The 24,368-nt window shown below is 39.1% G+C and overlaps 5 protein-coding genes across 5 annotated transcripts; 2 read left to right on the top strand and 3 right to left on the bottom strand.

The window, feature by feature from the left end:
- Nucleotides 1-38: 38 nt before the first annotated feature.
- Nucleotides 39-8,496, bottom strand: LOC136236392 (uncharacterized). The gene is made up of 7 exons (XM_066026535.1): nucleotides 7,426-8,496; nucleotides 7,101-7,214; nucleotides 6,986-7,048; nucleotides 6,663-6,779; nucleotides 6,495-6,611; nucleotides 6,380-6,442; nucleotides 39-430 (listed from the first exon to the last, which is right to left on the bottom strand). Exons 1-7 carry the CDS (start codon nucleotides 8,374-8,376, stop codon nucleotides 170-172), a joined length of 1,686 nt encoding a protein of 561 aa, XP_065882607.1. The 5' UTR covers nucleotides 8,377-8,496; the 3' UTR covers nucleotides 39-169.
- LOC136236402 (mitochondrial import inner membrane translocase subunit TIM50-like) lies at nucleotides 8,481-11,243 on the top strand. The gene is made up of 9 exons (XM_066026546.1): nucleotides 8,481-8,714; nucleotides 8,765-8,799; nucleotides 9,873-9,953; nucleotides 10,007-10,123; nucleotides 10,175-10,279; nucleotides 10,332-10,430; nucleotides 10,553-10,706; nucleotides 10,760-10,971; nucleotides 11,086-11,243. The coding sequence occupies exons 1-9, from the start codon at nucleotides 8,534-8,536 to the stop codon at nucleotides 11,152-11,154; spliced, it is 1,053 nt and encodes a 350-aa protein (XP_065882618.1). The 5' UTR covers nucleotides 8,481-8,533; the 3' UTR covers nucleotides 11,155-11,243.
- LOC136236391 (uncharacterized) lies at nucleotides 11,162-13,381 on the bottom strand. Its single transcript, XM_066026534.1, has 7 exons — nucleotides 12,772-13,381; nucleotides 12,556-12,685; nucleotides 12,432-12,498; nucleotides 12,291-12,383; nucleotides 12,178-12,243; nucleotides 11,943-12,125; nucleotides 11,162-11,888 (listed from the first exon to the last, which is right to left on the bottom strand). Exons 1-7 carry the CDS (start codon nucleotides 13,340-13,342, stop codon nucleotides 11,295-11,297), a joined length of 1,704 nt encoding a protein of 567 aa, XP_065882606.1. The 5' UTR covers nucleotides 13,343-13,381; the 3' UTR covers nucleotides 11,162-11,294.
- Nucleotides 13,382-13,435: 54 nt separating this feature from the next.
- Nucleotides 13,436-14,315, top strand: LOC136268834 (uridine diphosphate glucose pyrophosphatase NUDT14-like). The gene is made up of 4 exons (XM_066064298.1): nucleotides 13,436-13,516; nucleotides 13,568-13,611; nucleotides 13,656-13,720; nucleotides 13,780-14,315. The coding sequence occupies exons 1-4, from the start codon at nucleotides 13,436-13,438 to the stop codon at nucleotides 14,313-14,315; spliced, it is 726 nt and encodes a 241-aa protein (XP_065920370.1).
- Nucleotides 14,295-24,337, bottom strand: LOC136236379 (vacuolar protein sorting-associated protein 54-like). Its single transcript, XM_066026519.1, has 19 exons — nucleotides 23,812-24,337; nucleotides 23,344-23,378; nucleotides 22,206-22,370; nucleotides 21,909-22,151; nucleotides 21,579-21,721; nucleotides 20,894-21,038; nucleotides 20,259-20,366; nucleotides 20,152-20,207; nucleotides 19,421-19,517; nucleotides 18,380-18,901; nucleotides 17,940-18,071; nucleotides 17,838-17,887; nucleotides 17,714-17,793; nucleotides 17,056-17,094; nucleotides 16,940-17,006; nucleotides 16,014-16,119; nucleotides 15,273-15,482; nucleotides 14,786-15,069; nucleotides 14,295-14,487 (listed from the first exon to the last, which is right to left on the bottom strand). Exons 1-19 carry the CDS (start codon nucleotides 24,218-24,220, stop codon nucleotides 14,382-14,384), a joined length of 2,997 nt encoding a protein of 998 aa, XP_065882591.1. The 5' UTR covers nucleotides 24,221-24,337; the 3' UTR covers nucleotides 14,295-14,381.
- Nucleotides 24,338-24,368: the final 31 nt, after the last annotated feature.

Raw genomic sequence — 24,368 nt, 5'->3', positions numbered from 1 at the left:
AATTTTTCGTTAACTCTTGGTTGCATGGATCCGAAAACTCAAGACATGCAAGCATTTTATAAATGGTACAGATATTGTTACATTCACCAAACTACATCATACATAAAACGTGTTGGACATGTTGACCGAGATGTTGACAAACAACAACAAAAAACATACAAATACACATTTAATTTCCGTTTAATAATTGTAACTTGTGTGTGTCAATTTGATTATTGTCAGATAATTTGCTTTTGTTGGGGACAGCTATTTTGACTCCAGATAAGTTGCCGTTAGACAAATGAAGTTTCTCTTTGTCAGCAGGAATTGTGTGGGAGACAGTTTTAGGATCATATCCAGCACACACTAACAAGTTAAGTGTTCCCGTTGTCTTCTCCAGAATTTGTGTTGACTGTGATAAAGTCTTGTCCAATAAACTAATAGAATTTATCTGTAAACAATAAAGTGTGAAGACATGTACGTAAGTATACCAGGACATGTGAAAATGGACATGCATGCACATCAATACAGATATTTTATTGTGTAAGTTTTATGGTAGGCACACAAGTATGTGTATAGACTTTTTTATGAAGTTGCAATTGTGCATGCAGGGTTATGTTAAAGTCAATGATGTGATCAACCCCCAATGGACTGACTGACAAACACAACACTGCACACTATTACAAAAAGATCACATTACTGAGCTATGCAAAATAGTATTATCCAGATCGCAAAAACTTGCATTCATATCCGGGGACCCTGAATATGTATTTTACTCTCATTTAGAAGGCACTCACAACCCATAGCTACAGTTTAACTTTATTGAGGCTAACAGCTACAAGTCAGCCACAATATATTACGGGGTTCTGGGAACTACAGTAGACATGTTTACACTATGTCAAAACACATTACTGTGGCACATGATCAATAGTAGCTACACAATAAACATTATGGAGGATGTAGAATAGCTAGCCGTATATGGAGAATGGTTGGTTAAAACTTGGGATGAAATAACTTGTTTACCATAAAGAAAATCTGCCAGTCATTAAGATGTTTGCATACAACCTGCCAGCACAATAAAATTACATACGTAAACAAACCATTGAAACAATAATACTTTATACAACAGAAGCCCTGAAAGTGCTTTGCTATAATACTCCTTTATATTCTAGGTGTGAATATAATAGGGTTTAGGATCAGTATCAATATCAGGCACCAGTCAGACATGCTTCTCTGGCTGCTTTATAGCTCAATAGTTGCGATACAAAACCAGCAAAATAATTGGTTCACTGGGGCTCAGACAATTATTGGATTGCTCTTCACATAAGCTTCCAATGTACTTTGTTTAGTGACAAAGTTAGTTATAGTGCTTCATGTAAGCTTCAAGACTATGCATTTTGTTCTGTAAGAGCTCTTGGATTTCTTGGTGAAATTGGTAAATCACTAGCCTGTGCACTTAACTACTGAGCCCAGCATAAACACCCTCTGGTCAACTGCTATGAACACTTACTACATTAGACACAACCATCTCCTCCCAAGTAGGTATGCACAGATAACTACTTTACTATTCATAAGCCAAACAGACTCTGTGGCCAGTTGTAGTTGGAGGAGTGAAAAAAGTAGTGGACGCTGCAAGGAACTTGTACAGGCAAAAAAATTACAATGTAAAATTGAATAACTCTATAAACTAGATGTTAACAACATCGTGGGGCGAGTGTGAGCGAGTCAAGTTGTATAGAATTGTTTTATTTGTGCATGGTTGAAGATTAGCTGTACACATGCTATGTTAAGTGTTGGTAGTAGGTGGCAAGATAGTGCAAAATTGAAAAAGGCACTACTAGGGCAAGCTATTTCTGACACACTTAACATTTTAGCTGATTGCAACGAATCCAAAATGATGTGCATGAGAAATTCTGTCATTTTAGCAATGGCACTTGGATGATTAATCCATAGAAACTGTGCAGTGTTGGTGGCACTGGTGTCATGATTTATTTTTAGTACTACTACTAGTAACTTTACAGTGACACACTACAACCTTGAGTGTCTAGTTGAGGATTAGCATTGTAAACTGTTTTTCACTGTTACAAGATGAATTGATATTGTTCTGCAGAGAAGCGATCTATCCTATGCCTGTCATGCTGTTGTCTTGTAGCTTTTCTTAATTCTGCTTGTTCTTATGTTTCCGAGGACGACATTTCTTTTGTACGTTAGCTATGTCTGTCGCATTTCTCTCTTCTAGCATGCACTTCTGGTGTTTCTCTTTTAATTTGCAATCTATTAAGTTCTTTGTGGCGCTTACAGAGCAATTCAGCTCTAACATCTGTGATGCATAAAAAAAAGAGGAATAGGTACGTACAAGCTTTATATGGAGCATTCAACCTTATCACAGTCTCCTTGTATTTTCTAACTACCTCTGTCACCTTTTTTTGCACTTCTCAAGTTCAGCCGTTTCACGGTTTCTTCGAAGTCTATATAGTACGATGTCTTCTCCTTTTGTCTCTATTCATGATAGCTAAATAGTCTAATGCACACGTAGCTCATACATCTATGGTAAAAAACCCTGACTATATCAGTAAACAAATTAGTAAGATTGATAACATAAATTTATATGCAAAGTGCTCCGTATTTGTTTGTATTTGTTTGTGCATGGTCAACGACATGAAATTTGCATTGGTGACCTGCTTATGTGGGGCTCACTCAGACTCGCCCCAATCATGTACATTTCAAAATCATGTAGCCATGAGATTTAACATGTCATTTTGTGGACAATGTAGCTGAATCATCACTGCTACTATGGCTTAGTATTCCTGAAAATACCTAAAAATGTATTTCTGCTCAAATACTTCCATATACCACAAAATTCACCCCACAAATAATGAAACAGGAACTATTAAATTGGAATATATGTTCTGTCTCATACTGTAACACTTATTAATTCATGGGAAGTGTATGATCATTAACCCAGCAACTAGTATAGAGAGAAGTTATAGCATAATTTCCGGTGTGTGTGTGTGTGTGTGTGTGTGTGTGTGTGTGTGTGTGTGTGTGTGTGTGTGTGTGTGTGTGTGTGTGTGTGTGTGTGCGTGTTAAGTGGAGTTATCCTATCCAACAAGCCATTGACGAAATTCTCACTCCCTGTATCACAGGTCCCTTGTGGGATAGTAGTTATGACAACTGTAACATGTTCCAAATGGTACATTTTACTCTATTTTTCTAGTGAGACTTTCACCCTGTTCACACTACTTCTAACCTGGGTTGAGCACGGCACGGCTCAAAACAAATTGCAGTGTGAATCAATCGAGCCGGGTCCAGCACGGCACGACAAGGAGAGGTAGGCTGGCACGGGATAGGATACAGTGTGAACGCATTCTGAGCTGGCTAACTCAGATTAACAATATAACTTGCTTCTGTTGGCCATACAGCAAGTATATTCTATGCTCTAAAACTGTTCTTAATAATGACCATGACATACCGTAGTTCTGGTAGACTTTCTGACAAATACACTTGAACGATGCATTAATATTCCTGGCAAAAGGAGCACCCACTAGCTTGAAAAAATGGCAGCTATAACATTGTACGACTTATTTCAGCTGGTTCTACATTTCCTCGTTACAATTCTAGTGTCTTTCATTAAGCGCCTAAATAATCGAAAGTTTGTACGTTTGTTTTAGCTAATTATTATTTGGCACTTGCACTATCGAGCTTGTATCAGATGCAGTAGTGTGAACAAGGGCCAACCCGAGTTCAATAACCCGAGTTGAAAACACTCTGGTTAACCCAGGATAGTGTGAACGGTGTGTTGGCTAGAATTTATTTGTTGCAGCAGTTTACAAATCCACGATCAACAGCCAAGATAAAAAAGTTCCACAAGTATAACAGGGTTTTTCACACGATAATTATGTATTACAAACATTGACAACATTTTTGCAAGTCATAAAATGACCCATAAATTACCTTGAACAGAAATTATCGCAGGAGCAATGTAGCAATTTTTACTATGTTAAGAGGTTTCCATTAATAAGTTTTGAATTGGTCAAGTATATAAAGTAGATTACTATTCAATGAATACACGTACAGTCTGAAAAATGTAATTCCCCATGTTTTACCCCAGTAGATTGATGTATCACTCACAGAATGGGTCGTTTCTGTTATACACACGCGCTAATTTTGATTGACAGCAAGTCAGCACATATTCAGATACTTCCTGTATAAGTGTATCACACTCAGTTTAATAATGGAAATTTAATGCATTTGGAGAAGAGTCATATCACCAGAAACATTCATATGTTATGCATGAATGAATTGACATGCTATAAATAATAATTTTGTGGATTGACGTGCTGCAAATAATATTTGTTAAATTGAAATGGCTTCGTATTTCACTATTTCCCTCAAATTTTCGTTGTTGCTACACATAATGGTCCCCTTGAATCACATAAGTGTGTATTGTGTATCCTAGCTACATTGCTTTACCATGACCTCACAGATTATGTACTAAAGTATGTAGTTGGACAGTATCTGTTTATCATCAGGTAGGTGGTGTGATGTAGTGTTAGCCCACAAGGAACACAACCTACACCAGAACTACAATCTTTTGCACATACATACACTATACACACATACATGACAATCATATATGTCCTACAGTAGCAAGTATACATAAAAGTATGACAGACATTACCAAGAGTTAGAGAAGTATCTTAACACTATAACAAATGATTGCGTGGACCTCCTTTCCATATAACCTGTAGACTTCTACTTCTGTACTGCAAATAGTTTAGCCACATGGTGATGAATGTTTGAGAATATTCAAAGACTTTTATCCTACTGAACCAGCAAATCATCAAAGACTGAGCAAGGATATGACATACAATGGATAGTGCTCCTTCAACTACAGAACACTCAAAGGAAGGTTTCGTTTGTTAAGTTGTCAGTTGAAAATTTTGAGTGGTGCTCCACCCTATAATTGATTTCTCAGGTGTGCTTCAATACAACAGCGCTGCTCTTGCTGGCAAAGTTTAATGCATGCCTCACAATCTTTGTGAGCCAGTCTACATTAACATGGAAAGGAAGCTGTTTAATGTCCACGTAATCATTTGTTACAGGACTATACAGTGTTAGATACTCCCCTCTCCATATTATTTTAACTCTTGGCATGATTTATTAACTATTCCATTAGTGTCTTTCAAGTAGCAAAGCACACAAAAGTTAGAGGGCTTCATGTGATGTGGCCCATAGTCAACACAGTACACCACACCCCTCTTTGTGATGCCCAGTTGCCATTGTTGATTCCTAGGCACCTGAGTACAGTCGATTTTAGGTTGCTTGCGAATGCAATTGAACAATGCGCACACAATTTTCTTACATGCAGTGTTTTAATGTATTGAATAACTACCTTAGTATGCCCCTGGCAACGTCTCACGGTCTTAGAAGGCGAATAATGTAGTTGCGTTAGTGAAAGGAGCTTTGCTGAAAGGAAATAGCTCACGTGTTCAAGCAATCACGTGTGTGAATTGTTCAATTGCATTAGCAAGCACCTGAAATCAATTATAATGCAGTTTGCCAGTCAACCAGGCAGGTGTGTGACTGTTCACAAAGGCATTGCTACATGTGTGTGTGTGTGTGTGTGTGTGTGTGTGTGTGTGTGTGTGTGTGTGTGTGTGTGTGTGTGTGTGTGTGTGTGTGTGTGTGTGTGTGTGTGTGTGTGTGTGTGTGTGTGTGTGTGTGTGTGTGTGTGTGTGTGTGTGTGTGTGTGTGTGTGTGTGTGTGTGTGTGTGTGTGTGTGTGTGTGTGTGCCACCAACCTCCTCATGGTGAGCTTGGTAACATGGTGGTGTGGTTAATGGTGGCTGATCATGTGATGGAGACAGAGTGCCTTGAGTTAAGCCAACAACATACATGCACTCCATATATTGCATCTAAGAGGTTCCTATATGCTATTGCCAATGCCCCATCCACCCCCATTCGTTCATCTGGCCTAAATAAATAGCATCCCTTGGCTAGGTGGGTGGGTGTCTCCCATGGGGTGGAGGTGAAGGACCAGATTGAAGAAGAATCCGGGACAGGCAGTCAAGAACTCTGTGTGTGTGTGTGTGTATGTGTGCGTGCTGCCAACCTTCTTACTGGTAAACCACTAGTTGTGGTATTGGCTAATGATGGGACTACTATCTCTGACTGTAGACCAAGCAGGACCGAGGTGAAATACACTATGCATACATATCCACTGACAAGTCCCCAAACGGATAAACTATATTGCTCATGGGGGTTGTTCCACACCTCGCCTAGAATCAAAACTTCTAATCACTTATTCCCTGTCTGGTGGTTTAGGCAGCTTCCACAGCTTTGGGTAGGTTGTCTAGCAGTATGTGTGTTTGCGTGAGTGTGCACATGCGTGACTCTACCTGTAATATTCTTGTCCCCACTGTCAAGTTTCCATCTTTAGCTGCTATCCCATAAGGTTCAACCTAACAAGTGCATGTTTAGGGAACAATTCTTAGCTTGAAAATGCACACATACTTCTGAAACAAAAATCCCTTCATCATTAGGATTGGTTGGATTCCACGGAGGTCCGCCAACTCCACCAGCAAGAGAGAACCCACAACTGCCACTACTCTCATTGTTTAGCACAAGCTCCTACATGTACCACACAATGAACAATTGATTAATAAGCATGCTATAAGTTACCTTTAACCCTGGAGGTGGAGTTTCATGCTTCACAAACAACAACAATGGATCAGGAGCTGACTGAATAGTTCTGATGGCTTTTTCATGTGATGCTTCAGTAATATCCACTCCATTGACCTATATCAAAACATTAAGTTTTAACATTTCTCCTTTTATCTTTTGCTGCTTGTAGAACCTCTAAGTATGCTCCCTTAATGTTTTTAATGATTAAAGATGCAGGACAGATGGAGAGAGTATATATACTAAACTATGTGGTACTCTTACAAAAGCAATGAACTAAACTACAAGGCATCTTCCTCCATACATTATATACAAATTCTTACCGCCAATATTCTATCACCACTCTTTATCCGCCCACACTTTTCAGCTACTCCACCAGGTACAACCTAACAGCAAACATTCCTTTTATGATAAGATAAAGAAAGACAAAGCACTTACCGCCAAGACAAACAGACCAGGCTTGTCCCCTTGTCTGAATATGTGAGTAGGTCTATCACTGCCACCCATAATGTCAAGGCCAAGAGTACTGCCATTCCTTACTATCTCCAGTGTCTGTGTACAAAATTAGCTGAGTACTAATAGCCACATACCAAGCTAAATGGTGATGAACCCTCACAAATTGACAGTACAAAACAACTGTGCCACAATGTATGCTATAAAGCTTGTTCAAGTGTGATAAAAATAGCAATAAAATTGTTGGGAATGTTAGTAATGTGGTGCCACACTACACTTGAACAGCTGTGTGGTTATGATACATACAAACCTCGCACAGTTTTAGAGATGGTCTGTCAGACAGCATGGCTAGTCTATCTGAGGGCCATGACTCGTTGGCATCAGGTCCCAGAGCATTACACAGCACCTCCAGACATTCGATATCATCTTTTATAAGTGGCTCACTGTTAATGACATCCATCACAAATGCATTATCCATGCAGGCAAATCTGATGTGTTTTAAGGCCTCGGAAAGCTTGCACTGTCTGCTTGCAGGGTCGTGTCGTGCCCAGTTTATGACAGCAAAATAAACGTCTTCTTCTCTTTCAATTATCAGCTCTCCCATCACAGTTAGCTTCAGAAGCTGCTCCACACTTAGCTGCAAGAAATCTTGTCTCTTAGAAATCTCTCGAAAGTTTAGCTGGATGCATCTGGCTGCTGCATCAGCAAGATCCTGACACTTGTGCCTCTCAGCAAATCTCCACATTTGAATACAGTTGCTTATGTCAATGTGATTCTTGAAGTATCTATAACACGCCTCCTTGACGCCATCAAATTTTAATCTCTGAGCAGCTTTGAGGAGTTTCCTGACGTTTTTCTCGTTTATTGCAATCTCAGATGAGTATGCAAAAATTATCAGCTGTTCCAGTGTGCGTCCATCCACGCCATCAATTGTGACAGGGTCGGGAAGATTTCCTTTAGCAAACAGCGACTCAAAATAAGGACTCGACGAAGCAAGCACTAGCTTGTGCGCTTGTAGTACTCCTCCCGTTTTATCGACAGCAAATTTGACGTCGCAGAAATCTCCCCTTTCTCTCAACACGCTGAAGTATTCGAAGGTCACGCGGTAGTGTTCTTGGTCGACATAATTGACTTGTCTAACGACTTGCTTTACTCGGACTACGTTGGGAGAAGATAGACGCTCCGGTTGAGACCGCTCTGTGGGCATGTATTCTTCTCGTGTAACAACCGACTCTCTCGTTCGATCCTCAGCTGTCTGCATACTTTAACCCAACACCAATTTACCCACCAATTCTTTGTAATAAGACAACTGCGGGGAAAGCGCACGCGTACCGAAGCCATAAACATCACAGGTTTTTGCAAGGACGTGATAAAAATTTTGGACGAATATATTAGAATATAATTTTACAAGTAGACACATGGCAGGTGTTTTTGTAGCACGTTGTTTGCTGAGCAGTGCCCGAATGGCGGGTACTGGCGTCCGAAGTGGTGCATTTTATTATACGCGACCGAAGAAGAAAAGCGGATTAGCGAAGAAAATATTAGCGTACACTGGCGGTGTTGTAGCATCCGTGACTGCAGCGGGAATATACATCCTAGGTTACTTGTCAGGATTTAATTGAGTAGTGATTTAGTAATGATTCCTTTAGGAAGGCCAGAACCACAGATTGAGGGAATGAAAGAGGTAAAATTATATTAATCGAATTTAATTGTTAATTGACACTCAATGATTGATGAATATCTGGACTAGCAAATTCATAACTGACTTGTGTATATTTGGGTTTGCATTCCTTGAAACAGTTTTCTAAATTGTTGATTAGACCTCTACAGCTAAACCTTAGTTTCTTGGGAAAGAGCAGCTGTTGATTTCAATCTATTTGAACAGCTCCGTTCTTTGTCAAGGGGTAGTCACCTCCATACCACCAATTGGTGCACTTGCGACCGGGATCAAGATTTAATCAAGTGATCAAAGGGTATTTTTGCAGTGAATCAAGCGATCAAGGCATCCGCGAAAGTGGCGATCAAACACCTTTGGAAAGCTAACTTTGGGCAACATGAGAATTTACTAAGCTTTTACGGTTGACGATCAAGAATCAAGGCTCTTGGAAAGATGAAATTAAGTGATCAAGGCAATATTTTGGCGATCAAACTTTTTGATCCTGGTCGCGAGCGCTTCAATTGGCGGTATGGAAGTGACTACCCCTTGTTTGTACAAGTTCCATGTTACATGTGTGGCGAAGCTCAGTCTGTCTTCTGCTATTGTAAGAGACAATGTGTGAGTGGTTGTGAACATATTCTAATTCTGTATGGTATGTTTTAGTTTATGCTAAAAACTACCACGACTATATCTCAAATAACTTTTGTGGCATGGGCAACTATCACTTTCCTTATGAAAATTAATTGTTGATTGCATATGTGACATGCCTATGCAATGTGAAAATTGACATTTCCAATCTGTTAAATAGAGAGTAACTATCCCACTGTATAACATTTCAATGGGTGCTGTTCTTAGTTGTATTCAAATGTTGCATTTAGCAAAAATGGTAAACGAAGACATGTCTGTATTCAAGCATATATAAGTACTTTATAGAAGCTGATTGTCTCGGGGGGGTTTTCAACATCCTTCTGTTCAATAATAAGCATTATAGGACGGAGAGCAAAACAACAATTATTGAACGTACCACCAATCCATTCTCTAATTCATAAGAGTCTGGCCTGAGGCATCATGTTTCAACATAGATGTTGTTTCACCAATAGATTCCTGATAAGTACAAAGATGAACCAGTTTTCAATGCATATCTTCTGAGAACAAGAGACTCCCTTGTGGACTTTAAGAATGTGAGTGTATTTAATGTTTGTTCTTTGTTGTCCAAATTGTTTTTGTTTGTTAGTATTTTGCTAATCCAGCACATGAGAAGTTACTACCAAACCTGCTACCTCCACCTTATCAACGACCCTACACATTAGTTTTAGAAATGAATGATATTTTAGTTCACAGCGAATACGATGTGAGATACCATGCTTACAATTTACAGATTTATTTCATTCTTTTATTTTAGAGGAGTTTTGGCTGGAAATACCAAAAAAGGCCAGGCTTGGATAAATTTTTTGATCTACTTTTTGACCACTTTGAAATAGTAGTGTTCACATCAGAGCCACCGATGGTAAATAAATTCACATAAAGAAGATAATATAATGTTTTGTGGTTACATAAAGAGTGCCGCACCATTGCTGGATGCCATGGACCCCCAGCAATTTATTATGTACCGATTGTACAGGGAATCCACCAACTACAGAAATGGTCACCACATTAAGGTGTGAGTCTTGTATCAGTGTATTTCATGCTCCAGTTACCATATGGAATTTCTATTGTGTACATAAAATGTACACAATAGAAATTCCATATGGTAACTGGAATTTCTATTGGAATTTCTTAGGACTTGACGGACCTGAACAGAGGACTATCAAGAGTCATTGTGATTGATACTGATCCACAGTCGATACAGATGCAACCAGAAAATGGACTAATTGTGAAGAAATGGACTGGGGATCTGACAGATACATTGTTCGATTTGGCAAAGTTTTTGCTCAGTTGAGTGATCTGTGTGTGCACACCTACATGATTGAATTTGCTTTCTGTTTAGCAATTGCCGACAGTGGGGTGGATGATGTACGACCTGTAATCCAATTCTACAAAGATCAAGGTGGTACAGACTTTTTAGAGACATTCAAAATTAACCAGGCTAGGCTACAAGCTGAAGAGGAACAGCGAATAGCTGAACTACAAGCTCGACAGAATAAAAGCCAGTTTGGTGGATTTAACACATTCAGAGGAAGGAGTGGCAATACTGACAATGTGAGAGAATGTAAACAAGTATCATTTAATTTTACTAGTTTGGTCATGTTGCCATACACAGAATTTTTGTTAACTGTTGTTTTCTAAATGCTACCATGGGTTTTTCCTCTGCAGATAAGTGATACTAATTCAAGGAATGAGTCTTGGGCTTCATGGCTAGGCAGCTGGATAGGATTAAAATAACACTGACTTGAATGACACTTAAATTCATTGCATTTTTCATGTACAAATTAAAAAAGCTACTATATTACAATGACGACAAATAACATGAACACTCGTTCAATTCGTGGCACACACACAAACAACAGGAGAGGAGTTAAAAACTATGAAATGGCCGTACTGTCTATTTCATTTACTACTAAAGATAAAGGTTGCAGATCATCTGCAGTGCTGTCAACATTAGTCTGTTCCTCCAAACTGACATTGGAGATTTCTGTAATTGTTTCACTTGAAGATGCAATGTTCAAATTATCTGCAAGACTTCCAACAGTCTCCAATGCTTCACCAGCAGATGAAGAAGCAACAACAGACATAATGGGCTCAGCTAACTCAGAATCAAGCGTACTTGTAGTGGTAATAAGGTTTGTAAAGGATGGCATGTCGCTAAGTGAGCTCATTGGAATTTCAGCTAATGTTGATATTACATCAGTTGTTGAAGGGACTGAAAGGTGATCATCTGATGTTGATGGAGTCTGTATAGAAAATCCTGTGAATATTGGAAATGGTATGGTTGTACCAGATAGATTTATCCCTGATACAGCTGGTTTAGTGATCTGACTGGCAATTGACTGTATGGTCTGAGCGGTAATACCAACTTTAGCAAGAGAGGTAAGAGCAATTGAGGCTGCTGATGTCTTGAGTGCAATAGGACTTGGGGGTAGGCCAGGAGATGTTGATTCACTCCCAGAACTCTTCTTCTATATAGACAACAAAAAATATTTAACTAACAGTGACATTAACGGGCTAATTACCTGATGGTTTCTGACAGCTTTAGCATGTGATAACATATGGGATTTCAGATTGGTGGACTGTGCAAATCGTTTATTACATCCATCAAAAGGACAAACATAAGGCCTGTCTCCAGTGTGAATTCGTATGTGAGTACGAAGGTTGAAGTCCAGTGAAAATCTCTTTCCACATCCCTCAAAGGTGCACTAATAGAACGAACGTAAACATGAAACTGTTCGGCTGTGAAAATGTGCTCACTTGAAATGGTTTCTCTCCAGTATGAACCAACTGGTGTCGCTTAAGCTTTGAACTTTCCACAAAGGCCTTCAAGTGAAGTAGTTTACAAATTGACAGCTTGTAGTTCAACTTACTTTGCCACATTCAGCACAAACATGGACTCGTGGTCCATGAGTGTGCAGGTGTTTCCGCATAGCTGCATGGTCTCTAAACAGCTTGTTACAACCCTAAGAAATGGAAACTTTATAACACAAAACATTACTATCACAAGTCACCTTGTGAGGACAAGGAATGTTTCTTTCTTCTGGTACTCCACTTCTAGGTCTCTTCATTTTTGTCTTCCTTTTATTGTAAGAACAACCATATATAAATTAGATATTGTAAAAGATTTCAGTTTACTTGGTGAATTCGATTATTTGTTCTGGGTCAGAGAAATCAAATCCCGGTAAACCTTCTGGAGGTATCTTCTTTCCTCTTGTGTACTCAAAATAGTCTGGTTCACCTGATCCAGTCACTCTCTTTTTCTCCCCTATGGTACAACATAGTAACACAACTATGTTGATTATAGTCATAGGGTTCCACACATTGAATAAAGTTCTAGACAGTGTCATTCACCTGTCGACCACATGTCCACGGAGAACTCTCCATCTAATGTCTTTATAGGTGCTTTCATTCTGGACCATTTGCGCGCGATTTTTCGCGGATCGAAACTAGCTTCGTTTGCTTCTTTTGCTTGGCTAGCTGACTGAGCTGTAGCTATTGCATTGGGAATCTTCCGGTTAACTATTCTCGTCTGTTTCTTCTTGCCACCTTTCTTAGATCTCTTGGCCTTCGGTGAGTCCCTTTTCGCTCCTTTCCGCTTCTTTTTATTGCCTGGGAACTGAACATCTTCGTCCTCTTCACCATCAATTATAATCTCAACCTCGCGTCCATCTTGATTATCATGGCTGCTCTCAGAATTCTGCAGCGAAATCAGCACATTTTCCACAGGGTCGAGCTCGTTGCCCAAGTTTGGGTCCACTCCGTCAGTTGTTGTTTCCACCTCTTGCTGCACCATGAAATCCAAGTCTTCCGCAGCTGCCGGAATGTTTTGGCTTTCAATGATGGTTTCCACTTCGACTCCATGTCCATGGACAGCCATATTGTCCACAACGTCATCAAAGTTAGAAAGCTCTCCGGTCGCCATCTTGCCAATTTCAAACCCAAAACACGTGATTGTTTATTTGATGTGGGAGCGCGTAACATTCTATCCCATGCGCTTATTCCTCGGCATTTTGCAATGGAGAAGATTGACTGTGTTTCTCTCGAGCCTTGTGTTGATTCCAAGTTTGTACAACCGTATAGGATGAGATACAAACAAGTGAGTGAAATAAATAAAGTTTGCGTTGTTGCTACCGTCTTTACATCTTAGAATGGTCAACCAAGAATTTGGGACTGTGTCAAGCAGCACGATAGGTTTGTTTTACGTTTAAATACTCAACCTTATATTACTTATACAGTGTAGCTGTGTTGATATTCCACAAGTCAAGGTCTGAGTTTGTCTTTGTAAGGCAGTTTCGTCCAGGTCAGAATTGTGCCCTTTTAGTGGATACAAGGAAATGTAATAACATCTCTCTGTTACAGTTGTATATCTGGCTCATAACAAGGACAAGATTAAGAATCATCCTGTGTTTGCTACCCCTCTTAATGTTAAGACAAAGAGTGCCAGCAGTACACCACAGCCAGCAACAGCAAATGATCAAATTCCTGTTGAAGATTTGAGTACCATTTTCACACCCAGTAGCACTGGCCTAACTCATGAATTATGTGCCGGAGTAGTGGACAGTGAAAACAGCTACGAACAAATCACAAAGGAAGAGATTTTAGAAGAATGTGGCTATGATGTACCCCTTAACTGCATTGAGAAAATTACATCATACTATTCCAGTGTTGGTGTATCTGGCAGCTACCAAACTTTGTTTTATGCTGAGGTCTCTGATGACATGTTAGTCAATAAGGGGGGAGGATCAGCTGCTGAGGGAGAAATGATTGATGTAGTGTATATCTCACTGGATGAGATCACCACGTTTATGTATGATGAGAAGAAGTTGAAAACCCCAAGTGTAGTACTAGCGATTATGTGGTTTCTGCAGAAAAAATTACCTAGTCTGAAAAAATGAGTGATTTATAGATACATTAAAAACTTGTATTTATTTCATTAATGATAATAATAATGAGATTGTTTATCATCTATTGACAGTCCAAACATCAAACACACTGTCACCGAAATTCTGTAAGCCTTCTAGGGAGTTCAGTGCTGACTTGAATAATGTTAACTCTGAATTGACCAACCTGGAAAAGAATTGCATTGGTTAAAATGTAACACAGGACTGAATCCTACTACTACACAGAATAGTGGTCCTTATGTCTAATAGACTCGGTAACCATTTCGCCTGTGAAAGGGACAGAAAAAAAAACATCCTAGCCAAAATGTTGTTGCCTTTAAAGAGCTCTAATACTGATCTGATAAGCATACTAAGCCACGTGCTAGCTGACACCAAATGTTCTCCCAGTAACTAACAAAATATTTTGGGTCTATAATGAAAGTGGGATTCCATTGCAGTTTATCAGTTAGTACATGTCCACTTACCCATGTTGTGCACTGCCATTGTTAGTTATCTTAGCTTTGTTCAGGACAACCCTTAGTCTCTTCTTCACACTCTCCTCAATCCCGTTGAAGACAGCTTGAAGCTGTTCAGGGGGCAGCAAGTCTACCAGTGCTTCATGTAGTTTAGTGGTCTGTTTGATGATGACCTTGAATGGAGGGGAAGGAGTGGGTGGTTTGGCCTCCCATCGTGTTAGCTGCTTCAATATCACCTCATCAATAATGAACACTAGTTTGTTGCTGATCTCACGACAGTGACCACTGAAATCCTGTGAAATAAGTGTATAAAAACCAGTGGCTCAAATACAGTGGAATCTCTCTTTAGTGATGTACTAAAGCTTCAGAGGAAAAAAAGGGAACCAACCCATTACTTTTAGCCACTGATAACTTATAGTAACATACTCCTATTTGTAAAATGGGCAGAGGTACATGACTTGTACAGGTAGTAAAGAACAAGTCCTATAGACCATACCTCAGTGATCAGGCTGAACTGTGTTAGTAGTACACTCTGTTGGGTGGATAGTCTGGTCTGGAAGAACCTACTCAGATCAGTTAGTAATAACATGATCACTTGTAGACAACGTGATGATAGTGCCAAGTGTCTTGTTGTGATTGTCTTAATACCAACTGCCTGTACTGCCCCTGCACCCAACACCAGCTGACTAGTACGAGAGTTGAACAACTACAATATGGAGTACGTACATCTCAAATGTGTATATCCACACTCAATAGTAGTACATTTAAAGTTACTGCACAAAAAGCACTACATACATTCTAGTATATAAAATCGCTATGTGTACCTACATGGCACAAACTCAGGTCACTGCACAATTAATAATATGGCCACCTGTCTAAACTGATCACGTATATAATACCCTCCTAAAATGTGTTCAAGGGGTCTGAAACAAGCTGGAAATCTTGTAGGTCGACCTTGAAATCTTTACTAGAAATCACTGGGATAAAAATTTGAAATCTTTAAAATTTTAAAATTTCCGGAAATTTTCGGATATTACACAAGATACTACACCCATTTTTTGAAGTGCATTTGTAATCAAGTCTTGAAATTTTCACCAGAAACTTGATCTTGGGTAAAATCTAAAGATTTTGAAATCTTGTAGGCAATTTTACTTGTTTTTGGACTCATGTTATTTGTGTACAAATCGAAGTAATTTTGGCCCAAAGGTAGACCAATGTATGGAGTGGAGTGGTTTACCTTAAGAAGATCAGTCAACTTGGTCACAATGTCAGTAGTCAACATTGGTAGATTATCAGCACAAGAACAATATTCTGTGATCATCCTCACCAGTAGTAATAGGGTACTGTGGGAATAGCAATGATAACAGTACATGATGATAACAAAGTAGTTGGATATGTGTACTTCAGTAGTGTGCTCTATAGGAATTTTAACACAGTCTCTAGTACATACATGTTGTAACCTCTTAAAAACTGATATGCTATTAAGCGAGAGTTGGTAAAAAGAGGTCTCATTATATACACATGCACATCACGGTTGAAACCAGGACAGCATTGCTGACACAGATGACCCACTGACAGGAATAATGATCCACATGGGACAAAGATCAGATCCTTTTCAATTAAAGCAGAGGCATGCATCAGCTTCATTTCAGGCAATGTTGGCAGCAGTTAGCCTTGATGACAGTAAGATCATCAGCAAGAATGAAAGAAAATACTCACACATGAAAGTCCTTTTATATCAAAACTATTACAGTTGCTTGAATGCACCCAAGATTGCACTCAATAAGTGCAGTGTGGCCTCTACGTAACCCTGAAGACCGTTTTCTACCATTTGAGCAATTGTTCACAATATGAAGCTGCTGCAGGATTTCAGCTTCACTAGTCTTGTCTCCCATTTTCTATTCTTTTGCTTGGGACTTATTAGAGATCTTAAGTTCTACTCTCTGCACTATTCTGGTGAAAAAGCTAGAGGACCAGACTACAGCTCACTGAATTCTTATTTAACATTGATTTATCAGCAATGACTTACTACAAGTGCATTGCCAAGCAAGACAGACTTGGATATTCTATATAAAGTGGACAAGATTTAGTTGACCCGTGATGCAGTGACCCAGAAGAGCCAGACCCATTTTTCAACATATTGTACACTCCGGATATGCTTACCCCACTACTGCAAACCGTTGTCCCTTCACAACCAGATATTGTTGTGCAGGTTGATCAGGTTTAGACTCTAACATACACAAGATAGAAATCAATACACTACACACACCATCATTCACCTAGAGCAGTGTAGCTGCTGGATTTTGCTGACAAAGAATCTGCAGAAACAATAGAACAAGGTGAAGACACTTCTATTAAGATTATGAATGTGCTGGGACCAACTGTAATTTGTAGAGTTATAGCTAGTTTACATGTACACAGCTCCATTAAAAGCAGCAACCACCAATAGCAGACCACTCAAGCCTGGCTGATTTTGACAGTGAAATTTGATAATGTATTCATGTGGCTTTGAAAAATCAAATCTGCTGTCGTGGGCGATAAGACTGGTTTTCCCACATTACAACTCCATGGTGTTGAATAAATACTTGTGCTGTAAATTCCATCATTTAAGACCCAAGCCCATAATTTGGCCTAGGTAATTCATCCCTCAGCGTTCATCTTTAATTTTAAAAACAACCTCTAGCCCTCCTCTCCTACCCACCACCCCTATTAGAGCTTGCCCGTGAAAATTTTGGTAAATGTTGCCTCAAACTATCAAGCAACAACACACTAAATACTTAAAACCAGCAGCATTTCTTGATATATACTTACTAGGCAATAAGACCAGTTTTCCCTGTGACAGTCACATATAGCTATTTTATTGTAGGGGCTGGGTCCTTACATTTTTTTAAATCAGTGAATCTGGTACAAAAAGTGTAAATACAACAGATATAAAACCTGTTTCAAAGCGTTCCACAATACTCTGCATTTCAGGAGGGATATCCACCTGCTTCCATCTCTCTCCATCTAACAACAAACTAAAGCAGTGTACTATAGAGGAATAATTCATTTGCTAACCAACCTTAAGTTGCTTTTTCTTGCCTCATGGAAATTCTCAAGAAATTTCTTCCCCTGCACAACCAGGTAATAAGACACCGTGCCTTTATCTTGTCTTGTTTCATACCTGTGATAAGAGCGGGGCACGAAGGTTGGGATGTTTCCGACCTGTGATGGCTGCACAGTCACTCACAAACTTTTCAATCAGCTCCACAAGCATCATGAAGTCTTTGGAACTGAGAGTGGTTAGTTTACCGGCCTGTAAGCAAATAACGAAATGGTTGCTGACATTATTAGACGTTTCCAATGGCAACCTTACAGGTATGTCAAATTAATGAGTGAAATAATTAAATGGTATCATAAAAACATGTAAAATATCTAGCCAGTTAGTCTACTCAAATGTGCTCCACATATCACATTGCATTAAACAGAATCCAGACAATCTAACTGCCTCAGGCTCTAAACACAAGGCCACAAAACTTTTCAAGAATTTTAAGGTGTTCAGTAGAGAACAATAAAATAATTGTTACAACTAAGATTCTCTTTACTAATACACAATGCAATTACCTTAGCCCATATGTTCAATATCTTAGCACAACGAGAATGTATTAGCTCACATGAGCCAGCAAGCATGTCCAAACAACTATCCACTAATCTTTGAGAAGCAGCAACTGAAACTATTGGAGTACTAGTACTAGCAGCTGGTTCGCCAGTAGGGCTGGGTGATGGCTGAACCACCCTTGTGTCTTTTTGATCTGTTAACTCTGTGATTGAAGTGTGCTGTACGTCTTTACCACTATGTGATGCTATTCTAGTGTCACTCAGTTCATCCTCAAGAAGTAGCTGATCAACACGATCTTGCGCGTCTTGCTCTTCAGTGTTCTTCTCAAATTGTTCAATCATCTGAGAAGATGAAGCAGTGGACACTTCACCTTCTGACTGGCTGATCATGGAGGAGCTGCTCTGTTGTTGGTAGATGGTTGTGTCCTCTGTTTGATTGTCATCCATCACAGAGCCCAGTTCTGATATGGTGAAGTTTGAATCAGATGAGGCAGCATGACACACACCGATGATCAGCTTCATAATGCTCTGGATAGACAATCAGTAAACCAATGTATTAAATACAGTAAAATGGACTGAATACACCACCAATAAGATGGGATGAAGAATCGTGATCTTAAAGAAAAAGTCATGAAGTATATAGCTTGGGACCTACTTGACAAGGTCACCATAATGAGGTGGTCTTATTGATGAGGTCCTGAAGTACACCTTAGCTATGTTTGGGACCTACTTGACATGGTCACTATAATGAGGAGGCCCAGATTTCACTGAATGTGCCTGTACGCAAAACAGAAAACAGCACACAAACTAAATTTTAAATACTAGAGAGCTAGAGAGAACCAACTAACCAAAGTAGTACAAGCCATTCACTCTCAATTAGTCTATGCCAATACAAATTGTCTTACCACAGGAAGCATACCTCTAAAGTAAAGGAACAAAATAAATTGGTCCCACCAAAATGCCTACACTCTACTGCCCTTACTATTCCGACATCATTAATCACAAAGACTGCTACTATTCAGGAAAATTACACATTATGCTGCATACCTGTACAGCTCGAAGCAGTTTCAACATAGTTTCAAACAGTCTCTCAAGCAGCTCAAGCCACTGAGAGAAGTCCAGTGGTCTTATCTGCTCAGCATTACTACAGGTAAGAAATGATCACTAAAACACTCTAAAAGAACACACACAAAATTGATAGGCCCTTAGACCATGGGAAGTTGACCAACCAATCTTGAGATCTTACAAACCCAGTACATTGATACCTAGTACATAAACTACTGTGTGAATTGTACTCCCTAGTTACCTGTACACCAGAGGAAGTTGGTCATGCATCAACAAACATATTGTGATCTCAACAGAAAAGTTCAACCCATTTAGGACTTCAAAACAATGATACTGCATTGGCTGGACTACTTTTCAGCTTGCAAAAAGATCGAGATACTCTAATGTAGCAGTCATGTTTGTGTGTGTAATTACAGCAATACATCATAAAGCTATGCAGCATGACTAACCTCCTTTGTGTGTACACACTCATAAACCTCATCCCAACACAATGACAGTGTTTTTTGTTAGTTAAGAAGTAAACCTTTTTGAGAATTAGGGGTTCCAAAATTAATGTTAAAAAACAAATATGATACCATGTTTGGATGAAACACCAAGACAACCAACAACCCACTCTTTTAGCTTTGCCAACCGGAATGATGGGACAGTTTACTCAAAAAAAGTAAAATGGGCTTTGTTCATGACCTCACAAGGGTTAATTCTTTCAAGTGTACCTTTGTAAAGTTCCACTGGATGTGACTTGTTTCTCTGGTAAAAAGTTGGACAGCATCTGTTATACATTACTAGTGTAACAGTTGTACAGGTTGTGTTTGTGGTGAACCTCTTTCATAAAATTCTTGATGAAGGTTGATAATTCTTCTCTGGCAGCAAACAGAAAATGTACCTTCTTCTGCCTCAAGAGACCAACCACAACTGCTATCATGTTCTCCTACAGTGAAAATATATTTACTCAACACTCACAAGCATGAATGAATGCATGCCCACACACACACACACACACACACACACACACACACACAGGGCTGCCCAGAGAAATTAAGGGGCCCAGGGCAAAGAGTTAAAGTGGGGCCCCCAGGGACAAGGAGGTTTCCATAATCGCAACTTCACCCAAGCTGTAAGTTGAAGACCAAAAAAAAAAAGGTCATTACATGCTGACAATGACAATAGCTACCCCTCACCAACCATATCTCCTTATTTATAAGCTTGCTATACTGCTCCTCTGAAGAATACTGTGACTGCTCTATTAGAGTATATCGGTCTTTTAAACAGGTATTCAGGGGGCCCTTCGTGGGGCCTCCTGGGGGCCCCTTTCAGGCTGGGGCCCAGGGAAAAATGCCCCAGTTGCCTCCCCCCCACCCCCTGGGGGTGGCCCTGCACACACACTATACACACAACATATGTTTGCATGTACATAGAACAAGGTACAATACACACAGAGAACACTTTTTTTCTCACTTCAGTTGTCTGTTTATCTTCTCCAGAAATTTTCTCTTGGCTGTTCAGCTTCATTTTCAACCCCTCCATAAAGAAACGTACAAAATCACACTCCATCATTTTCTCTATGGCATTCTCAAGCTCAGCTAACTGTGAGCCTAGATGCCTACATATAATGAGCACACACACATTAACTCGTAATACAAATAACATGCATACATGCTCTACCTGGATTTCAAATTTTAGTTAATGAATTATAAATATTCTATGAGTTAAAGAAAGATTAGTAAACTGTAAATTATTTGAATTGCATGAAATGTACACATGCAATTATTAGAAATACTTGTGAACTAGGGTTGGGCAATATTTCGTCAATATGACCTAATCATGTGCTCATAATACCATCATCGCATGTATTTAACCTTCACAATATTATTGCATTTTGCAACAATAATTGTGTCTCTTCTTGGCCTCATATTTGATGTAGTTCATGCGTACTATTGCTTACTATGTCTGTTGGTTAACTTGTTAGCAAAGAAGTTATGTTTGTAAACTAACTCTCAGTGAAAACAGACAGTTGCATGGACTTTTCTAACTGTGTGGTTGTGTTTCAATATTCATATACAATATTGCAATAATCACATCAAATGACTCGCATGTCACTAATTTAATATCACCCAACCATATTGTGAACTACACAAAATACCTTAGGCAATGTATTCCACTCAGTTCTTGTTGCAGCACTTCTTGTGTGGTGTTGATCAGGTCTAGTGCAGCGATGAAGTCTGAACTCTTCAGTAGTAGTTGTATTGTGGGCTGTGTCTGGGCCACTGTAGCCATCAATTTGAGCTAAAATGGTCACACTGTTAACTTACTGTATATATTGTATTAGCTATTTACGCATGTGTGTAGTGTGTGTGTGTTTGTGTGTGTGTGCGCGCGCGCGTGTGTGTGTGTGTGTGTGTGTGTGTGTGTGTGTGTGTGTGTGTGTGTGTTTGTGTGCATTGTGAATGTGTGATGCTTATCAATCTCCAACCTTGTGAAATATCTGGTAGTGTCTTGATTTCAGAGCATGTAGTTTAACAGCATGTAACAACCCATGGGTTGTCAGTTCATCAACACTGCCAAGCTTCTGCCTCAATGAAGTGACCTGCTCTCTTGTCTCTGCTATCTGCTCCTGCAACTCTTTTTGTGAGGTCAGTGTACTAAAGAACACGTCAGACTTCCTAGAGACATGGTATGCCAAGTGTACTTCCACTATATCCAAATAGTGCACAAGCTGAAACAGGTAAAAGAAGTTAAAACTTTAACAACAGGATTTACATATAAATACCTTTTCATGAAGAAGCTGTGCTGATCGAACTGAACTGGATTTACCATCTGACTGTGATGGCCTTCTTCTATGTTCACTGCTAGTAGCTGGACCAGTGAAGATTCCCGGAAGCACTTCAGTAAATGTTGTTGAGTTGTTTAGGTTGAATGATGGCTGCATAAATATCTAGCAAAATTTCGTATATAGTTTCAAAATGTGTTCAAATTTTTTTTTGAAATAATTATACAATACACAGTGTAATTTTAACAAGCAGTTTTATATTTAACAGTACCATCACACATCAGAATGTCTATCAACAGAAATACAGATGTTATGGTATAAACTACATTGGTGACCAGCAGTGTTGGGAGTAACGCATTACATAATATTATTACTTTTCTGGTAACTAAGTAATATAACGAAATATGCTATAAAAGCAGGTAATATAACTCACTACTTTGCTTTAAAATGTAACGTGTTACCTAAGTAATATAGTTACTGTAACGAGTCTAATATTACATAATACTATTACTACAAGTAACAAAGTTACTAATCTCGTTAGTTATCCTCTAAGTAACGCCTAGCCACAACGAAGTAACGAAGCCTACTTAATGAAGCTTATTCATCAGCTTCTTACTTATAACCAAGATTTGCACATTGTCCAACAACGCGATCATGTCACGTGATAAAGTGGTAGTTTCACACGTGACAGCTTAAGGCTGTGGACACAAAGTAATATAATATATGTAATATTATTATAGTTACTTTATTTTATGGGTAATATGTAACTGTAACTAAATAGTTCAGTTGCAAGTAATATGTAATATGTAACTAGTTACTTTTACAAAGTAACTTGCCCAACACTGGTGACCAGTAAACCTTACCAACAATAGCTTAGAACAAGAATAATTTATTATTATTATACTAGAACTGCTCTGTGATTACAGTGGAACTTGCATTAGCAGTCATCTGCTCTTTAGAAATATTTTAGCCTGAAGGCGACCCAAAGTCCTACCATAGAATTAGAAGTGAAGTAGCCATAAGTGACACACATGCAGTGTAACAGTCAACAGGCTTTATGAGTGAACACTCAAACACTCTAATAATACATTCATCTGAGGAAGTACTTATAGTACATTGCACACCAAGCACATCTCACCTTTGGTACTGATGTTAAATCATAATCTTGCCCATCTAAACAACAAAAATAGTAAATGCTTGCTATAACATTAAAATGTTACAAAAATGTAGAACACATTCATGAGCATCGAAGCAAAATTCAATGATTGAATTGTCTTCTGAAGGACATATGATTTTATTTGCAACAATTATATTAGACACTTTTGATAGTAACCATATTGGTGGCGATGGACTGTTAATTTTGTGAAGGAGTTGCTCATTATTGACATCAGTCATGGAACACTGGAGTAATAGCAATGTACTAGCTTTGACAGGGAAATTGGTAAAAATTCATCAAATCAAACTGTAAGAACAGTACTAGTAAGTGTAACTATAAAACCAACAACTAAAATTTGAAGAATTTTATCTCACCAAACACATTAAAATACAACACTAGCTTGCTTACTATAACACTTACGATATACCAAGCATCACACTGTAACTATACCTTGCCAAATTGTAGTTGCTGTGTTGATCTGAAGGTCTGCAGTTTCTGGAGATGATTTATGATGTCGTTTCTTCTTACGCGAGTCCTTCAGGTAACTATCAAAATCTGAACGTTTTAATTTTGGATACATATCTGAAATGGCTAGTGTTGCCATGGGTACAAATGTCTCCCCCCATGTCTTAGTAAACAAGTCCACTTCTCTGTCGCTAGGGTCATTTAATGCTGCTGGAAGATTTTGAGTGCAAGAATAGATAGTCCACAGGCTCTCATCTTTCTTTAACAGCTCTGAGACCTTCGGTAGGTGAGTCTTGGTCTGTACAACAGCTGGCTTGGTGGTTTGTGGTCCCTTGAGGCTAGCTGTGGATGATGGAACATCCACTTTATAGCTAGCGTTGGCAGCGCTGGCCATTAACAAGTCATTTACCCCTAAAGGTGACCTCACATTAATTACACTTCGTTGCTGTGCCTCGTGTTTCACACAATGAACGGATAAAGAATCGATAACTAATATATTAGAATACAAACACGCACGAGGTGCATTTCGTAATGATATCTCA

This window comes from Dysidea avara, chromosome 10, assembly GCF_963678975.1.
Source record: "Dysidea avara chromosome 10, odDysAvar1.4, whole genome shotgun sequence".
Lineage (NCBI taxonomy): Eukaryota > Metazoa > Porifera > Demospongiae > Dictyoceratida > Dysideidae > Dysidea > Dysidea avara.
Note: the sequence above shows the minus strand (reverse complement) of the source record. Positions and strands in the feature narration are given on the sequence as shown.